Here is a 15,759-nt window from a genome sequence, read left to right on the forward strand (position 1 = left end):
ACTAATGCCTTACATTTATCACATGTAAATCCCTCACTGCTGATGGAAGAAGCTATAGTAAACATGTGACATGCAATGCAGGAAGAAATAACATGAGCGGATGCCATGACTTACCGCAATTGATTGTTGTTGGTTGTTCCTGAGCGGTGAGGGTTTGAGATCGATGTGAATCCCACACGCAATTGTTTGTTGTTATGGTTCTTGATAAGTGGTGCTTTGAGATCAATGCAATAATTTGTGTACCACAGAGGAGAAAAACGGGTGCGCACTGTAAAACGTGCGCAGTTTAATCGTCATAAAAATAGATAGCAGATGCATGCGGAAAATGCACGCAGCTGAATCACGATAAGAGAATAATGCAGGGGAAAACCTGTTGCATACTGAAAAATGGCAGATGTTAAGGATTAAAAGCTGAAAACAAATATATAAGCGATGCTAAAAAAGCTAGCAGGCTACAAACACAGACTCGAGCTAGGCGCCAGCAGCAACAGGTAAAATACACACAGATGAAATCATGAATGTATGAGAATAAGAATAAGCAATGCTAAACAGGCTACAAAAGGAATATTCTGTATATTACATTTACTTAAAGGAATATTCTGTTTTTCAATACAAGTTTAGCTCAATCGACAGCATTTTTGGTATAATATTGATTACCACAAAAATTATTTTCCACCTGTCCCTTTTCTTTAAAAAAAAGCAGAAATCTGGGTTTCATTGAGGCATTTACAATGGAAATGAATGGGGCCAATCTGTAATTGTTAAAATACTCACTGTTTCAAAAGTATAGCCACAAGATGTAAACAATATGCGTGTAAACATGATTTTAGTGTAATAAAATAACTTACAAACCTTTTCTGCATAAAGTTATAGCCAATTTTACAACTTAGTTGCCATGATGAAGTAATGTCAACAAACCCTAAAATGACTGTACAAATTACTATTTAATCAACAGCTCAAATAATTCATGTTTTAGCAGAAGAATTAAAGTGCTTTTATAAAATTATAAGCTTCACATTTCTGCCTTTAAACCCTCCAAAAATTTGCCCCATTAACTTCCATTGTAGGTGCCTCAATGAAACCTCCATTTTTAAAGAAAAGGATTGATGAGTCGAAATATTTTTTTGTGGTTATTAATATTATTCCACAAATGCTGTAGGTTGAGCTTAACTTGTATTGAACCCTAAAAAACAAAAAACAAATCCTAAACTTTTCAATAAAAATAAAAAAACAAACAAAAAAACTCTGAACCTGTTGTATCTTTCGACTGACATACATTTGACTGCTAATTTTAATCAAAACATTTTTAAATTAATAATTTTATTGTTTCACCAAAAGGATCTTTAACATTGCATTTTTTTTCAACATCACATAAATCTTGTTAAACATCACAAAAACTTTGTGTGGATTATAGTTTCTGTCTTAATTAAAAGTATGAAAGTCTTCAATTAAAATAAGACATCAGAATGAGAACAGTGGAGACAGGATTTTTAATGAGGCAAGACACCCAAATGAGCCGTTGCAGGACTAGGCCCAGACAGTAATGCCTTCTAATCCAGTGAAAATGTGCTCCAAACCACACAGCAGTTTTTTACAACATCTGACAAATGGCTTTTCAGAGATGAATAACAGTCGATTTCTACATTGCTGTAAGAGGGCAATGCTGGAAAACATCTTCCTTCAGCATAAGCAAAAAAATAAATAAATAAAAAACGAATAAGGTTTACACTCATAAGCTTTTGAAGTATGGCATGTTAAACTAAAACAGATTCACCACAGTCACACAAAATAATAAGACGTATGAATGAGCTATACAGGAAGCAGGCGCCCCTTTTAAAAAATCTGAAGGTTTCTAACAGAATTGGGTTGAAGTATGCTTTATTTACATTTGTCATTAAGAAACAACTTAACTTTTAGTTAAGACATCTGCACCCTTTGCCAATGTTTACATCCAATGTTCACAAAAATGACAATGTGAAGTATGTTTAATGGGCTAGTACTCCACTAAATGGGTGTTTGATTGAACACAATCTTTGGTAAATGTGCACAGTTGAAAAAGTTTGGAGCTAAATGCCAGGGACTGATGGTCAGATAATGAATAGAAAGTTTTCCTATGATAAAAACATTAGATCACAGTCCATTTCTTTTTGATTGCTTTCAGTTGGTTCTTTGACACTTTGGCTGTCACAGTCTGTCACAGAATTGACCTGTACCCTTTTCCTCCTCCGCCTGTAGACAGGTTTCTTGTCCGTCCCCTCCTGTAAACTACGTATCTGTTGTTGAGGTTGAAGGGCAGCTTGTAAGCAATCATTGAATCTGTTAAAAATAAATATGACATTATCATTTTAATAAAACACTTACATATACACAACAGTGGGATCCAAAACCCTTGGACCACAATGAAAATTTGATCATTATTTCTATGAATTTTAAGATTTGTAAGAACTTAACATTTTAAAACAAAGAAAAGTTATAATGTAAAATGAAGCAATATTGTAAGATTCAAGTTTTTAGGTCAAGCAAATTTGTGACACTGAACATGAAAAATTCTGTATGAAATAATACATTTATAAAAAACATATAATGGAAATGTCTTTATTAAATAAGAATGCAAAATAGAAACATTTCCACAAGTGGTCTCAGATTTTTGGGCCCAGCTGTATATAAACATACAGAGACAGAAGAAATTGCTCTAGATACTCATCTTAAAAACATACCTCTCTATTCTTTTAAGATTTTCTTCCATCTTCTCATTAGCAACTCCAACAAGAAAATCGAGGTATTCGTCACTGATGAGGACTTTACCCCTGTGGCTGAGTGGCACCTCAAGACAGTGTGTGCTGCGCACTGCCTACACACAACAAATACATTTCAAAGTTATTTCAGACCTCATAAGTGCATTGATGAATCTTTGATGCAATTGTAAAAATGTAAAAAGAAACAAAAAAGGACATTAGTTGTTATATAATCAGGACCTTACATGGGTGAAATATGCTTGAAATTTCTTACCATGATGATCTTGCCTTTCTTTCCCACAGTTATGCCAGAATTCCTGAAGCCAGAGTTTATTGCAACAGTGTGCTGAGGAACAAAGCATGAAAATCAAGTTATCCTTTTTTTTCCCCTCTAAAAATCCTACATGGCAAGTTTCATTCTAATTAAGGTTGATAGTCACCAGTAATTGTGCATCTTCAAGGTGTTTACACTGAACATGAAGGACAAAAGGCTCAAACTTGAAAGTAGCTTCTCCAACAGACTTCTCCAAACCCGTGACCTGTTTAAAAAAGGCATGTAACATCAAGGTCAATTATTGTTATAAATTTGTAAAATGTTGTCAGTGGGGACTGTATTTCTCACCACATCTTTATTTTGGCACTTCTGGTGGGTAACAAATAACCAGGAACAGTTTTGCTTTTGCACATCGGGGCAGTCTGACACCTTAAATCAAAACACATGCCATTACATAACAGAAAGTGACCAATACCCACAATATACACATACACTAAAAATGGAAAAATCTCTCATTATTTACTCACCCACATGCCATCCCAGGTGTGTATGACTTTCTTTCAGATGAAGATTTTTAGAAGAATATCTCAGCTCTGTAGGTCCATACAATGCAAGTGAATAGTGACCAAAACTAAAAGTAATCCATATGACTCCAGTGGTAAAATCCATGTCTTCAGAAGTGATATGATAGGTATGGGTGAGAAACAAACAGATCAATATTTAAGAGCTTTTTTTTTTTTTTTTTTACTATAAATCTACACTTTCACCAGCCCTCCTACGCATGTTCACGAGAGGACCAAATTCTTCTTCTTCGGTTTTTTTAGCGATTCACTTTATTTCAGCATATTTCCACCTACTGTGCAGGGAGAAGAAAAAAGGGAGGGATAAAGCTAAGGAAAACACTAAATAAATAATATTTGCACAACAACCCAGTTGGTGGCGATTTGCACGAAGAATGCGAATTGGCAAAAAACAGAAGAAGAACTCTAGTGAACATGCATAAGAAGGCTGTTTGAAAATACTTGATCTATTTCTCACCACACATCATATTGCTTCAGAAGAAACCACTGGAGTCTTATGGATTACTTTTATGCTGCCTTTGTGATTTTTGGAGCTTCAAAGTTCCGGTCACCATTCACTTACATTGTATGGACCTACAGAGCTGAAATATTCTTCTAAAAATCTTTGTTTGTGTTCTGCAGAAGAAAGAAAGTCATACACATCTGGGATGGCATGAGGGTGAGTAAATGATGAGAGAATTTTCATTTTTGAGTGAACTATCCCTTTATAAGCTTGGATTTTGCTGACTTTTGTATGAGTTTGAATGAGTTCACTATTATTGCAAAATGAAGAAAACAGTAATATTAAAAAAAAAAAGATGTGTGTCCAAACTGACAGATAGTGTATAATAACTATTTATGTAAAGACAGTACACATTGTCAGCTTAAGCATAATAACCAATAAACAGTTAGCCTACTAAAAAGTTTCCCAGCCTTACCCCGTCAATCAGGATCATTCTTCCAGAGCAAGAGCTTGTAGTAAAGTACTGATCGTGACTGTTTATAAAGGACACAATATGAGAAATGTCATGATCTACACTCCCTTTCTTACTTAAGTCACACTTACTAAGACATTGATTCTTCCATTGCTGAAATGTATCTCCTTCCATATTTAAAGACTACAGATTGTGTATGTTTAGTCCTATTAAGACCTATCGGTCTTACTTGTAAACGACATCATAAAGTATACCATTTGCTCTGTTGCATGCTTTCTAACCGACCATAATGCTTTGTTGTTCGCTCGGCTACGGCAGCCGAGAGCTGCCGAAATTATTTCCTTACGGAAGCGGAGAACGACTTCAGTCAGCTGCAGACTGCGTGGTAGGTATGTAGTTCATGTAGCTTATTTCATGGCGTGCAGTTTTCTTCAGTATTGCGATACAATGTCTAGTTTTACCTTTAAAATTAAAAAGTGGCATAAGAGATTATATAAGAAAGATCTGCTGAGATTGTGTCGATTCAGATGTCCTGAATTCATTTGTTTGCTGATCTACAGTGCAGGAATCAGCAGTCAAAGTTTATTCTGCTTTGTCAATCATTGTTTTGCAGAGTTCAGCATGGCAACATCAAAATTAATGAGGGCTATCAGAGTGTCAGAGTTTGGAGCTCCTTCAGTTTTAAAACTATGCACAGACCTGCCTGTTCCAAATCCTGGTCAGAAACAGGTACAATTGTTTTGAGAACTAAACTTGCATCATAACAATCTATGAAGTGATGGACTAATACATCGGGCAGGCTGATAAATCAGTCAATGTATGTCCATTTTGAAATGTTCTGTATTTGCAATTAACAATAGTGGTGTTTCCACCAAGTTTCAGTTCCAAAACCTTGAAAATGATAATAAATATTTTCTGTTTTAAATCATTTTGTTTGTAATTTTAATGAGCCATCATCCTCTGTTTACTTCAAGATATAGTGTACCCAAAAATGAAAATGCTCTCATCATTTACTCACACTCACACCATCCCAGATGTGTATGACTTTCTTTCTTCTGCTGAACACAAACAAAGATTTTTAGAAGAATATTTCAGCACTGCAGATCCATACAATGCCAGTGAATGGTCCCCAAAACTTTGAAGCTAGAAAAAGCATATAAAGGCAGCATAAAATTAATCCATAAGACTTCAATATTTTAATCCATGTCTTCTGAAGCGATCCAATCCATTTTTGGGAGAGAACAGACCAAAATAGAACAAATGTTTCACTATAAATCTTGACATCTTGACATTTCCTAGCACCATCTAGCACCGGCACATGCGTCAAGCACTAAGAAGTGTAATCGAGCTTGAAATCACGTTCGTGTCTAGAGACTGAAAAGGCAAGATACACAGTGAAAAAAGAATTACATTTTGTCTGTTCTCACCCAAAATCGCCTGGATCGCTTCAGAAGACGTTAATTAAACCGCTGGAGACTTATCGATTACTTTTATGCTGACTTTATGTGCTTTATGGAGCTTCAAAGTTTTGGTCACCATTCACTTGCATTGTATGAACCCAGAGAGCTGAGATATTCTTCTAAAAATCTTGGTTTATGTTCTGGGATGGCATGAGGGTGAGCAAATGTTGAGAGAATTTTCATTTTTGGGTGAACTATCCCTTTAGCCTTCAGCCACAATTGCTGTTTTTCCGAGGAGCTTTGTAAACAGGATTTTCTGCTGTTCTAGGTTCTGATTCGAGTTCATGCATGTGGTGTAAACCCAGTGGAGACATACATCCGATCTGGATCCTATGCTCGGAAGCCCAGTTTGCCCTACACTCCAGGCTCAGACGTCTCTGGTGTGGTTGAAGCTGTCGGGGACGGTGTTCGCCTTCTGCGGGTGCCGTCATTTTATTCGTTATCCTTCTTACACACTGTCCACACATCGTGGCTTGTTTACTTTGCATAGATTGACGTAATTCGTTTTTCTCAGGCAGGTGACAGGGTCTTCACCACAGGTACTGAGACAGGGGGATACGCAGAGTATACGGTTGCTTCAGAGGACACGGTTCACAAACTTCCTGATTCTCTAGATTACAAACAGGGTGCAGCCATCGGAATTCCATATTTCACTGCATTCCGGGCATTATTTCACAAGTAAGATTGTTGGAATATTTTTGTGCAGTCATCAATCAGGTTATAGCACTGTGTTTTCATGAGATATACCCTGCTGCAAAATAATCAGCTAAGACCAGCTTATGTTGTTTTAATGGTAAGATACTTTCCCACCCTTTCCAAGCTAGTGCTTAGCTGGTCAGCAAGCTAGTCTTCCAGTCAGACCAGCTTAAATGTGCTTATAAACCATTTAGCACCAACTAAGACCAGCCAACCAGCTGGTTTTAGCTTTTTTCTCCAGCGGGGATATGCTTATTAATATAAAATGCATTTTTGAATATACTTTTGTTCCAAAAAGGGCTCATACCAAGCCAGGAGAGACGGTTCTTATCCATGGAGCCAGTGGTGGGGTAGGAAGGGTCATTCTTGAAACATCATAGATCTTTTAAATACACATTTTTGTGTATCAAAAATTATTTTGATGAATTAGACATGTAGACAGCGCCCATGATAATGCATTTTGTCTGTGTTCTCAGGTTGGCATTGCAGCATGTCAGATTGCACAAGCTTTTGGACTTAAGGTGCTGGGTACAGCAGGGACACCAGAGGGGATGAAGCTGGTGCTCAGCAATGGAGCTCATCTTGCATTCAACCACAGAGAAAAAGACTACCTGGAGAAAATTAAGGTTTTCATTCACTTCCACTATAGTGCTTTCTAGGCTTTACATGACAGATCAGTCAAGCAATGCAGTATATCATTACATGCGAATGTAGAACTCTGGCTTAATCATGGATATACTTGAAGATTGCATGTGTAGAAATTCTGTTTTAATGATTTCAAATAGATCTTAATCATAAAGTGATGCTGCTAAGCTTACTGGTTTCCTCTGTTTTTAGGAAGCTACTGATGGACAAGGCGTCAATGTGATCATTGAGATGGTGTCCAACGTCAATCTCAGTAATGATCTACAACTGCTTGACTTTGGTGGCAGAGTGATTGTGAGGGCCATTTGTTTGTGGTCACAACAGATATTGTGCCTTTTGTATAATTTGCATTACTTTCTGTTTATCATATTGGTTTTTTAAGATTGTCGGCTCTAGGGGTCCTATTGAGATCAACCCCAGAGACACCATGATCAAAGAGTCGAGCATCATTGGTGTGGCTTTGTTCTATGCGACTAAGGTAGAGTGGGCTTCTTTGCATATTTAACAACAGCCAGCATTTCCTTATAGATACACTTCTTTTCCACTGAAAACTGGGAATTTTAATGTAATAGAATGCATACCCTGCATACACAGACGCTATGCCACTGAGTCCTCATCTTCTGTGAATGGTTATAATTTTATACATAGGTTTCAAAATTAGTTACATAATTAGGTTAGGCTTTAAGAAAGGATGCACAGTCAAATGCAGGCACTGCAAGTGTTTTGTGTACTGTACACAGCCCGTATCTTTGTTTCTCACAGGAGGAAACATCCGAGTGTGCAGCAGCCCTTTTTGCAGGAATGGAGGCAGGCTGGTTGAAACCTTTTGTTGGCCCAGAATACACACTTGATAAAGCTTCCCAGGCTCATGAAGACATCATCAACAGCTCTGGAGCCAGTGGAAAGATGATTCTCACAATGTGAAATTATGCAGAATTTGGAAATCTAATGTTACTTGCATCTGGAATTGTTAATTGTCTTTAAATCAATGGTCAAATATGTACTTCAGTGTTAAATGCTTATGAGGTAAATGATATTTTCAATGAAAACATAAATATGAATAAAATCATTAAAAAATAAAACAAGCACTAGATTAAAACACTATGTTAGAAAATGTCTTGTTTAAACAAGTGGAAAATAAAGATTGACAGTAAACAAGGTAAATAGACTTTAATGAGAAAAATAATTGCAAAATATTCTCAGCACTAAAAATGAATGTATTCATTTAGATTTAATAACCTGTGGAATCTATTTGATAAAACAGGATATATTTGCATTTATGATGGCATTGTTTCTGCGTAATCGGTTGTCACTCTAGGGCTTGTCTAGTGTGATAGATGAAACTATGTAAGGTGAATGTGTGTTTTCTTGGCTGTCAGGCATCACTGCTGGCCACTGTAACACATTTCTGAGATCAGGTAACACACTGGTTAAATGCATGCTCTGTTTGCACGTAACTGAACACAGCTACATTGCAGCTACAGTATTATATACACAGGAAGACTGTAGGACAGTAGCACCAGTGACAAACTAATAGTGTGTGGAACTTTATAAAGTAACTGCTGTATTAGTCAATTTTGGACCCATATATTATTGATAGAAGTGTTTGGTTTTATGCTGTCCAATGTGTGGTAAGTATTTCAACATTAAATACTTCGTTGTAAAGAGAGCACATTCAGTTTAGCTACTAGTCCAGTTTTGCATTGTATATAGAAGTTTTTTTGTTAGGAGAGGGGTTTAGATTTTACCCTGTGTATATTCATATTTATTAAGGATGTGCACGATTAATTGAGTACTCATTCAGCTTTAAATTTTCGTAAAAACACTACTCGAATATTGCAATTTAATTTTCCTTTGTGCCTTTGCCTACATTAGGCAACATTGAAACTGTTTCTGTCACCCAAATCTTGCCATTAGTTCTCCCAAAAAGAACATTCTGCCATTATTTAAAGTGATTGTAAATATTTGGAAGACTTTGAATGTATGTCATATCAGCATTGTTTAGTTTAGCTGTATTTTGTAATGTACTGGCGTGAGAATATTACCTGAGGATGCTAAAAACTAACATTATTTTACAGTTGTAGCCACAGAATGTGTGTCAGATGATACTAGATTAACAATGGTCTTGCATATTAGTAACATTATGAGACTGCAGAATCTTGTCCACAAGAGGAAACGGGTGGAAGATCATGCATGTTTTATAACTGTACCTATCACATTTTGTCTAGCAGCCAGCGTCTCTAGGCAACAAAGGTCAGAGAAGCACAGCATCAGGTGCAGTTGCCAAAACAGAAGGTCAATAGGAGAGCTCTGGTTTTGACAGTATGCTGGTGTCAGTGGGATGGTTAACTGGGTATAGATCTGTATCATTATTTTATCGATAGGGTATACAAGTCTCTTGTTCTTTGATTTTGAGGATTGGGTATGACCGTGATGGCTTGAACAAATCTGATCGAACACCATGGACCACATAAGCTGTTTAGAAGTTTTGGACCACACTGATCACATAAGTTTTGGAAGTGCAAGTCTGACACCATGCAACTTTAATGGCAAACCATGAGAAGTGTGTGCTCCAAGTCTCATAGAGCTTCTTGTTAAATTCTCCATTAAACTGAGTGGTGTGCTGGAATTTCCATGGAAGCCTAACCAAGATGGTGGATGTTTCATTTGATGCGGTCAGTGAAAAATTGTGTCAGACTAGCTTTAGTTTAACATTACATGGTTCCTCTCAGGTGTCTTCCTTATACTGATGGTGACAATCCCTCAAGTTATGCTCTCGTTACTTTGCCCCTCCTCCTGTGTGGTTTGTTCTGAAGATGTTATCATCTGCCAAAAGCTCCTAAGTATCATTGGTAAGTAAAATATTATGGATCTTTCTGTTTGATGCAATGAACAACATGGTTGAACAACCCTGTCTTTAGATACTGTACTTTTAGCATATTTAGAGATACACTACATGGTCAAAGGTATGTGGACACCTGAACACTACATTTATTTGTGTGGCGTTCACTCCCATTGAACATTTAATTTCACACCCATGGAATTATTGGAGCATTGTTCTTCCCTTTACTGCTATAACAGCTTCCACTCTTCTGGGAAGGCTTTCCACTAGATGTGGGAATGTGGCTGCAGGAGTTTGCTCCCGTTCAGACACAAGAGCATCAGTGAGGCCAGGCACTGATGTCAGGCGAAGGGGGCCTAGCTCCCAGTTGTCAATCCAATTCAAGGGTCATTAATTGACCTTTGTGCAGGTCAGGCAAGTTTTTCCACACCAGACACCAATTATTTGTAGACAACACTGTGCACTGGGGCATTATCACACTGGAGTAGAAAGGGTACACCCTACTACACAAAAAAGGTTTGTCTAAGGAGATTGTATGACTGTATGCTTGATTTTATTCACCTTTAAGTAACTGGTGAAGCTGAAAAAACCTGTTAATTAGTAGGGGTGTCCAAATACTTTTAGCCATGTAGTTTATTTGAAAAAAGACATAGACTGTAAGTATACTTTGAAACCATTTTTAGCTGTAGATGAAGCTGGGTGATGCAAAATTGTGTTCATCATGTTCAGATGCACCAGGCACTACTAAAGCTTTGATGCTCACTGATGGACTCATTGACTCTGTAGACAACATGGTCCTCTCAGATTTATCCAACATGAGTGTTCTGGCACTCAGCAACAATGCCATTTCCAGCATCAAGAAAAACGCTTTTCAGAATCTTACTTTCCTAACAACACTGTCTCTGGACCACAACCACATCACCAGCAAATCTCTAGACAGCTCCACATTCTCCTGGCTCCACAGGTTGGAAATTCTCCAGCTGGGTAACAACGCTCTGAGGGACATTGACGGTTCCTGGTTCCAGAGCTCCAGAGCTTTAAAAACCCTTCAGCTAGAGGGGAACCTCCTCACCAGCCTGAACTCCAGCACCTTTGCCCTCTCTGATCTAAGGAACCTGGAAACATTGGACTTATCTGATAACCTCATCATGTACTTGGGTTTGGATAGCTTCCGAGGACTGCCCCATCTCCACAGTCTCGATCTGTCCCGCAACCTTCTGAAGAAAGCCCCTGATGCATTCTCCTATCTGTCATGGCTTTCAATGTTGAACCTTGATTTGAACCACTGGAGCTGTACTTGTGAGCTGAGAGAACTGGCCTCATTCCTCAACAGCTACATTCAGGCTCCAGATAAACTGTTGTACAATGGGCAGAGAATGGTGTGTGTGAATACAGATAACCCAGCTGTGCAAACTGTGCTGGAGTTGACCGAGACAAACTGTGTCCCACCAAACAAGAATATCACAGTGGAGGTTGTGGCTAAAAGTAATATCACACCGCAACAATACATTAGAAATGTTGCTATTGCTGTTGTACTTTCATTTGTGGGTGAGTACCTAATAGAAATGTTTGTCTATTTTTATTATAATGTTAACCCATTTTAGTCTACGGGCATGAAGTTGCTTTACTACAAGTGTTTACCATTCTTTAAACATCTGTGAATGTTTTGCTGTGACTACAGATGTTTTAAAAATGTTGAAGTAGAGAACTTCAGTAAGGCAAGTTTAGTGACACCCTAGCAACCATCCAGAACACCATATCACAGCACCAGAACATCATAGAGACATGGGGTGGCCTCTTTTGACCTGGGACAGTAAGGCAAGTTTAGTGATACCTTAGCAACCACCCAGAACACTACATCACAGCACCAGAACACCGTAGAGATATGGGGGTGGGTTATTTTAACTTAGGACAGTAAAGCAAGTTTAGTGACACCCTAGCAACCACCCAGAACACCATGTCACAGCATCAGAACATCGTAGAGACATGTGGGTGGCCTCTTTTGACTTGGGACAGTAAGGCAAGTTTATTGACACCCTAGCAACCATCCAGAACACCATATCACAGCACCAAAACAACGTAGAGACATGGGGATGGGCTCTTTTGACTTGGCACAGAAAGGCAAATTTAGTGACACCCTAGAAACCACCCATAACACTACATCACAGCACTAGAACATCATAGAGAAATGGGGGTGGGTTATTTTGACTTGGGACAGTAAAGCAAGTTTATTGACTCCCTAGCAACCACCCAGAACACCATATCACAGCACTAGAACATCATAGAGACATGGGGGTAGCCTCTTTTGACTTGGGACAGTAAGGCAAGTTTAGTGACACACTAGCAACCACCCAGAACACCATATTATAGCACCAGAGTATCATAGAGGCATGATGGTGGTCTCTTTTGACTTTGGACAGTAAGGCAAATTTAGTGACACCCTAGTAAGCACCCAGAACACCATGTCACAGCATTAGAACATTGTAGAGATGTGGGTGGCCTCTTTTGACTTGGGACAGTAAGGCAAGTTTAGTGACACCATAGCAACCACCCAGACCACCATGTCACAGCATCAGAGCATTGTAGAGACATGTGGGTGGCCTCTTTTGACTTGGGACAGTAAGGCAAGTTTAGTGACACCCTAGCAACCATCCAGAACACCAAATCACAGCACCAGAACATCGTAGAGACATGGGGTTGGGTTATTTTAACTTGGGACAGTAAATCAAGTTTAGTGACATCCTAGCAACCACCCAGAACACCACGTCACAGCATCAGAACATCGTAGAGACATGTGGGTGGCCTCTTTTGACCTGGGACAGTAAGGCAAGTTTAGTGACACCCTAGAAACCACCCAGAACACTACATCACAGCACTAGAACATTGTAGAGAAATGGGGGTGGGTTATTTTGACTTGGGACAGTAAAGCAAGTTTATTGACTCCCTAGCAACCACCCAGAACAACATTTCACAGCACCAAAACATCGTAGAGACATGGGGGTTGGCTTATTTGACTTGGGCCAGTGTACTGAACCTCTTGGTGGGGCATTGTAGCAGTGAGTTTTGCCATGGCGAGCACAATTCACCTTTTTTTTTTTTTTTTTTGAAAATATACCTATCTAGATTATGCCATTTCTGGATATTTACTTAGAAATGTACTCCACAACTAAAGTGGCAAGTTGCTTTTTTTTTTTTTCAAATTAAAGTTGCCATTTTGAAATCCTGTTTACATTAAAAATACACTTAAAATTTTCAAAAGAACTGCATGGTATGTTCATATGAAAGACTTTGCTAACAATTATATTCAAGACATCTTTGGTAAAATACTGGGCATGAATGGATGGTCTCTTTCCTCTGTCCTAGCTTATATACTATAGCTACCACTGGAACTTGGCAATGCAATGCTGCAGATATTGTTTACTTTTGAAAGACAAATTGCTTATGTTCCACATTTGTAAGTTGCTTTGGATAAATGACTAAATGTAAATTAAATGGGTTAAACTTTAATTCATTAAATCACTTTTCATCACTAAGATTATTAAATTAAACATGTTCTGTGTTGAATTGTAGGTGGTGTTGGGATTACCCTGGGAATAATTGCCATTGCATACCACAAACTCAGTAAGAGGTTTAAACAGGTACAGGAGGAAACCGGAGCCAGGAAATGTAACACATCTAGCCTAGAAACAGCCCAGTGGAATTTCTGTGAAGGAAAGGACACTCTATCGATGAGTCATGCTCTGTACAACAGCAACTACAAACCCCTTCAGCCCTGGGACAGAGAGGACTCCCCTAGTCAAATGGGGCCAGACACAGTGGAGAATAATTTCACCTGCCACAAGTGCAGCTCAACAGCCCTTGCTTTAAGACAACAAAAAAGAGATATTGTCCTGCAGAGAGCCGATCTCATGGGTGAACAGTGTGAGAGAGAAGATAATTGGCCAACTTATGTGGCTAGTCACCAACATAAAGGGAATGATCAGCATTCTGTGTTGCAACAAAGGATCAAAGGTAAACTAGCAAGCATGCTATTCTTTTGAAATGTATCACTGTGATTATTGCTCATGCTTAGGGTTAGGAATATGAACAAAGGGATTTATTCTTCAGAAATTGTGAAAATCTAGTTCATTTTTCTCTTTTAAATTCTAGGCACATTCCCACGTGTTAATTTTTAAATATTTCGCTCCATTTTGTTCACAGATACAAGTGTACGAAGACACAATGAGAGGGGGCAAGGAATTCCTAAAAGCCAACATTTGGGCAGTCAGGATATTTCTTCCCAACATCGTGGGGGTTCAAACGGCATCTCAGCTGTCAGAATACAGCAGCTGGCCCTCAGTAATCATTTCGCAGCCCTCCAGAGAGGCCCATTTAGACCCCCAGACCAAATGCACAATGAATTGGTAACTCACGGAAAGCACATAAATCACTCGCTGTTAAAACACCAGGCCGAAAATGTTGGCGCTCAACCAATTTACCGAACCATCAGCTGTCTGCACTGTCATCAGACTTATAAATATAGGCAAGCTGGGAGTAATAACCAGAGCTTTCCATTTCAAAATCACTCAGAGAACACACTTAAAAATGGAGCAAACCTGTATGATGCTATACTATACAGAGACATCTCAGGTTATAACAAGTCTTGCCCTAGGGGACGTGGTAAGAGTCAAGCCAACAAGCTGGGTTTTAAGTTAGCCTCTCAAAGGAGTGTTACTTTTGATCTAGCTGGGTCTGAGGTACGAGTCCTCACCACACCAGCTGACAAACTCAGCAAAGAGAGTAGGACAAAAAGCTCTAAAACAGCTGTGCAGAAGAGCAACCACAAGTTGGATAAGAAAAAAAGTAGCACACAAGGACATTTTAAAACCAACAAAACAAGAGCACAGGCAAAGAGGACACTGAAAGTTAAATTTAATTTAAATCCTCTTCGAAAAAACAGAGTTCATCCCAAGTCTGGTGATCAAGAAGAGAATGAAGAGGGCAACGTGTCTAAAAAGGCTAAGAAAGAAAAACTGAGAAGCAAAAAGGACAAAAAAGATCTTGAGCACAAACCCAAAAAAGAGAAAACCAACAATAAAACAAAGGATAACAGTGAAGGCTCAGAGAATGAGAATGAGAAAGCAGATACTGTGGACCAGGAAACATCAACCTCTAAAACAAAACATGCTAAAAAGGAAAAAGCATCCAATAAAGTAAAGCTTTCTAAAAAAGAACACAAAGAGTCCAAAGATACCGATGAAGTCACTCAAGAAAGTTCAAATAGTGTTGGCCCAACTGAATCTGGACAAGGGCCAGAAAATATTCCTGCTGAAGGGGAAGCTCTGCAAACTGAAAGTTTGGTAGACTCTATCTTCAGCAGTTGTTCTGATGCTCAAAGCCTGAGCTCTATGCCTCCAACACTCCCACTGACGCTAAGATTAAATAGTGAAATCACTGCTCAACAGGACCTGGTGGATCAGTCCAGCAGTTCAGACCTGATGAGCTCTGCTGCACCTGTTATCCAAGAATATGTAACTTCAGCCGATGGCTCACCAAAGAGGAAGATAAGACTCATTCTACCTGAAAAAATTTCCAACAGGCCACAAACTGCACTAGATAAGAAAATCAGATAG

The 15,759-nt window shown here is 38.6% G+C and overlaps 2 protein-coding genes across 3 annotated transcripts; one reads left to right on the forward strand and one right to left on the reverse strand.

Moving 5' to 3' along the window:
* Positions 1 to 1,471: 1,471 nt before the first annotated feature.
* On the reverse strand, positions 1,472 to 4,678 carry tyw3 (tRNA-yW synthesizing protein 3 homolog (S. cerevisiae)). Its single transcript, XM_051701023.1, has 6 exons — positions 4,508 to 4,678; positions 3,358 to 3,438; positions 3,176 to 3,274; positions 3,010 to 3,081; positions 2,718 to 2,851; positions 1,472 to 2,316 (listed from the first exon to the last, which is right to left on the reverse strand). Exons 1-6 carry the CDS (start codon positions 4,676 to 4,678, stop codon positions 2,112 to 2,114), a joined length of 762 nt encoding a protein of 253 aa, XP_051556983.1. The 3' UTR covers positions 1,472 to 2,111.
* Positions 4,679 to 4,783: 105 nt separating this feature from the next.
* Positions 4,784 to 8,581, forward strand: cryz (crystallin, zeta (quinone reductase)). Of its 2 annotated transcripts, none has more exons than XM_051701008.1 (9): positions 4,784 to 4,893; positions 5,118 to 5,233; positions 6,233 to 6,385; positions 6,479 to 6,642; positions 6,959 to 7,010; positions 7,137 to 7,286; positions 7,498 to 7,599; positions 7,688 to 7,783; positions 8,068 to 8,581. In XM_051701008.1, exons 1-9 carry the CDS (start codon positions 4,794 to 4,796, stop codon positions 8,227 to 8,229), a joined length of 1,095 nt encoding a protein of 364 aa, XP_051556968.1. In that variant the 5' UTR covers positions 4,784 to 4,793; the 3' UTR covers positions 8,230 to 8,581. The 2 variants fall into 2 exon arrangements, with proteins under 2 accessions (XP_051556968.1, XP_051556969.1); XM_051701009.1 differs by having other exon boundaries at positions 4,839 to 4,889.
* The last annotated feature ends 7,178 nt before the right edge of the window (positions 8,582 to 15,759 follow it).

Source organism: Myxocyprinus asiaticus, chromosome 6 (assembly GCF_019703515.2).
Source record: "Myxocyprinus asiaticus isolate MX2 ecotype Aquarium Trade chromosome 6, UBuf_Myxa_2, whole genome shotgun sequence".
Lineage (NCBI taxonomy): Eukaryota > Metazoa > Chordata > Actinopteri > Cypriniformes > Catostomidae > Myxocyprinus > Myxocyprinus asiaticus.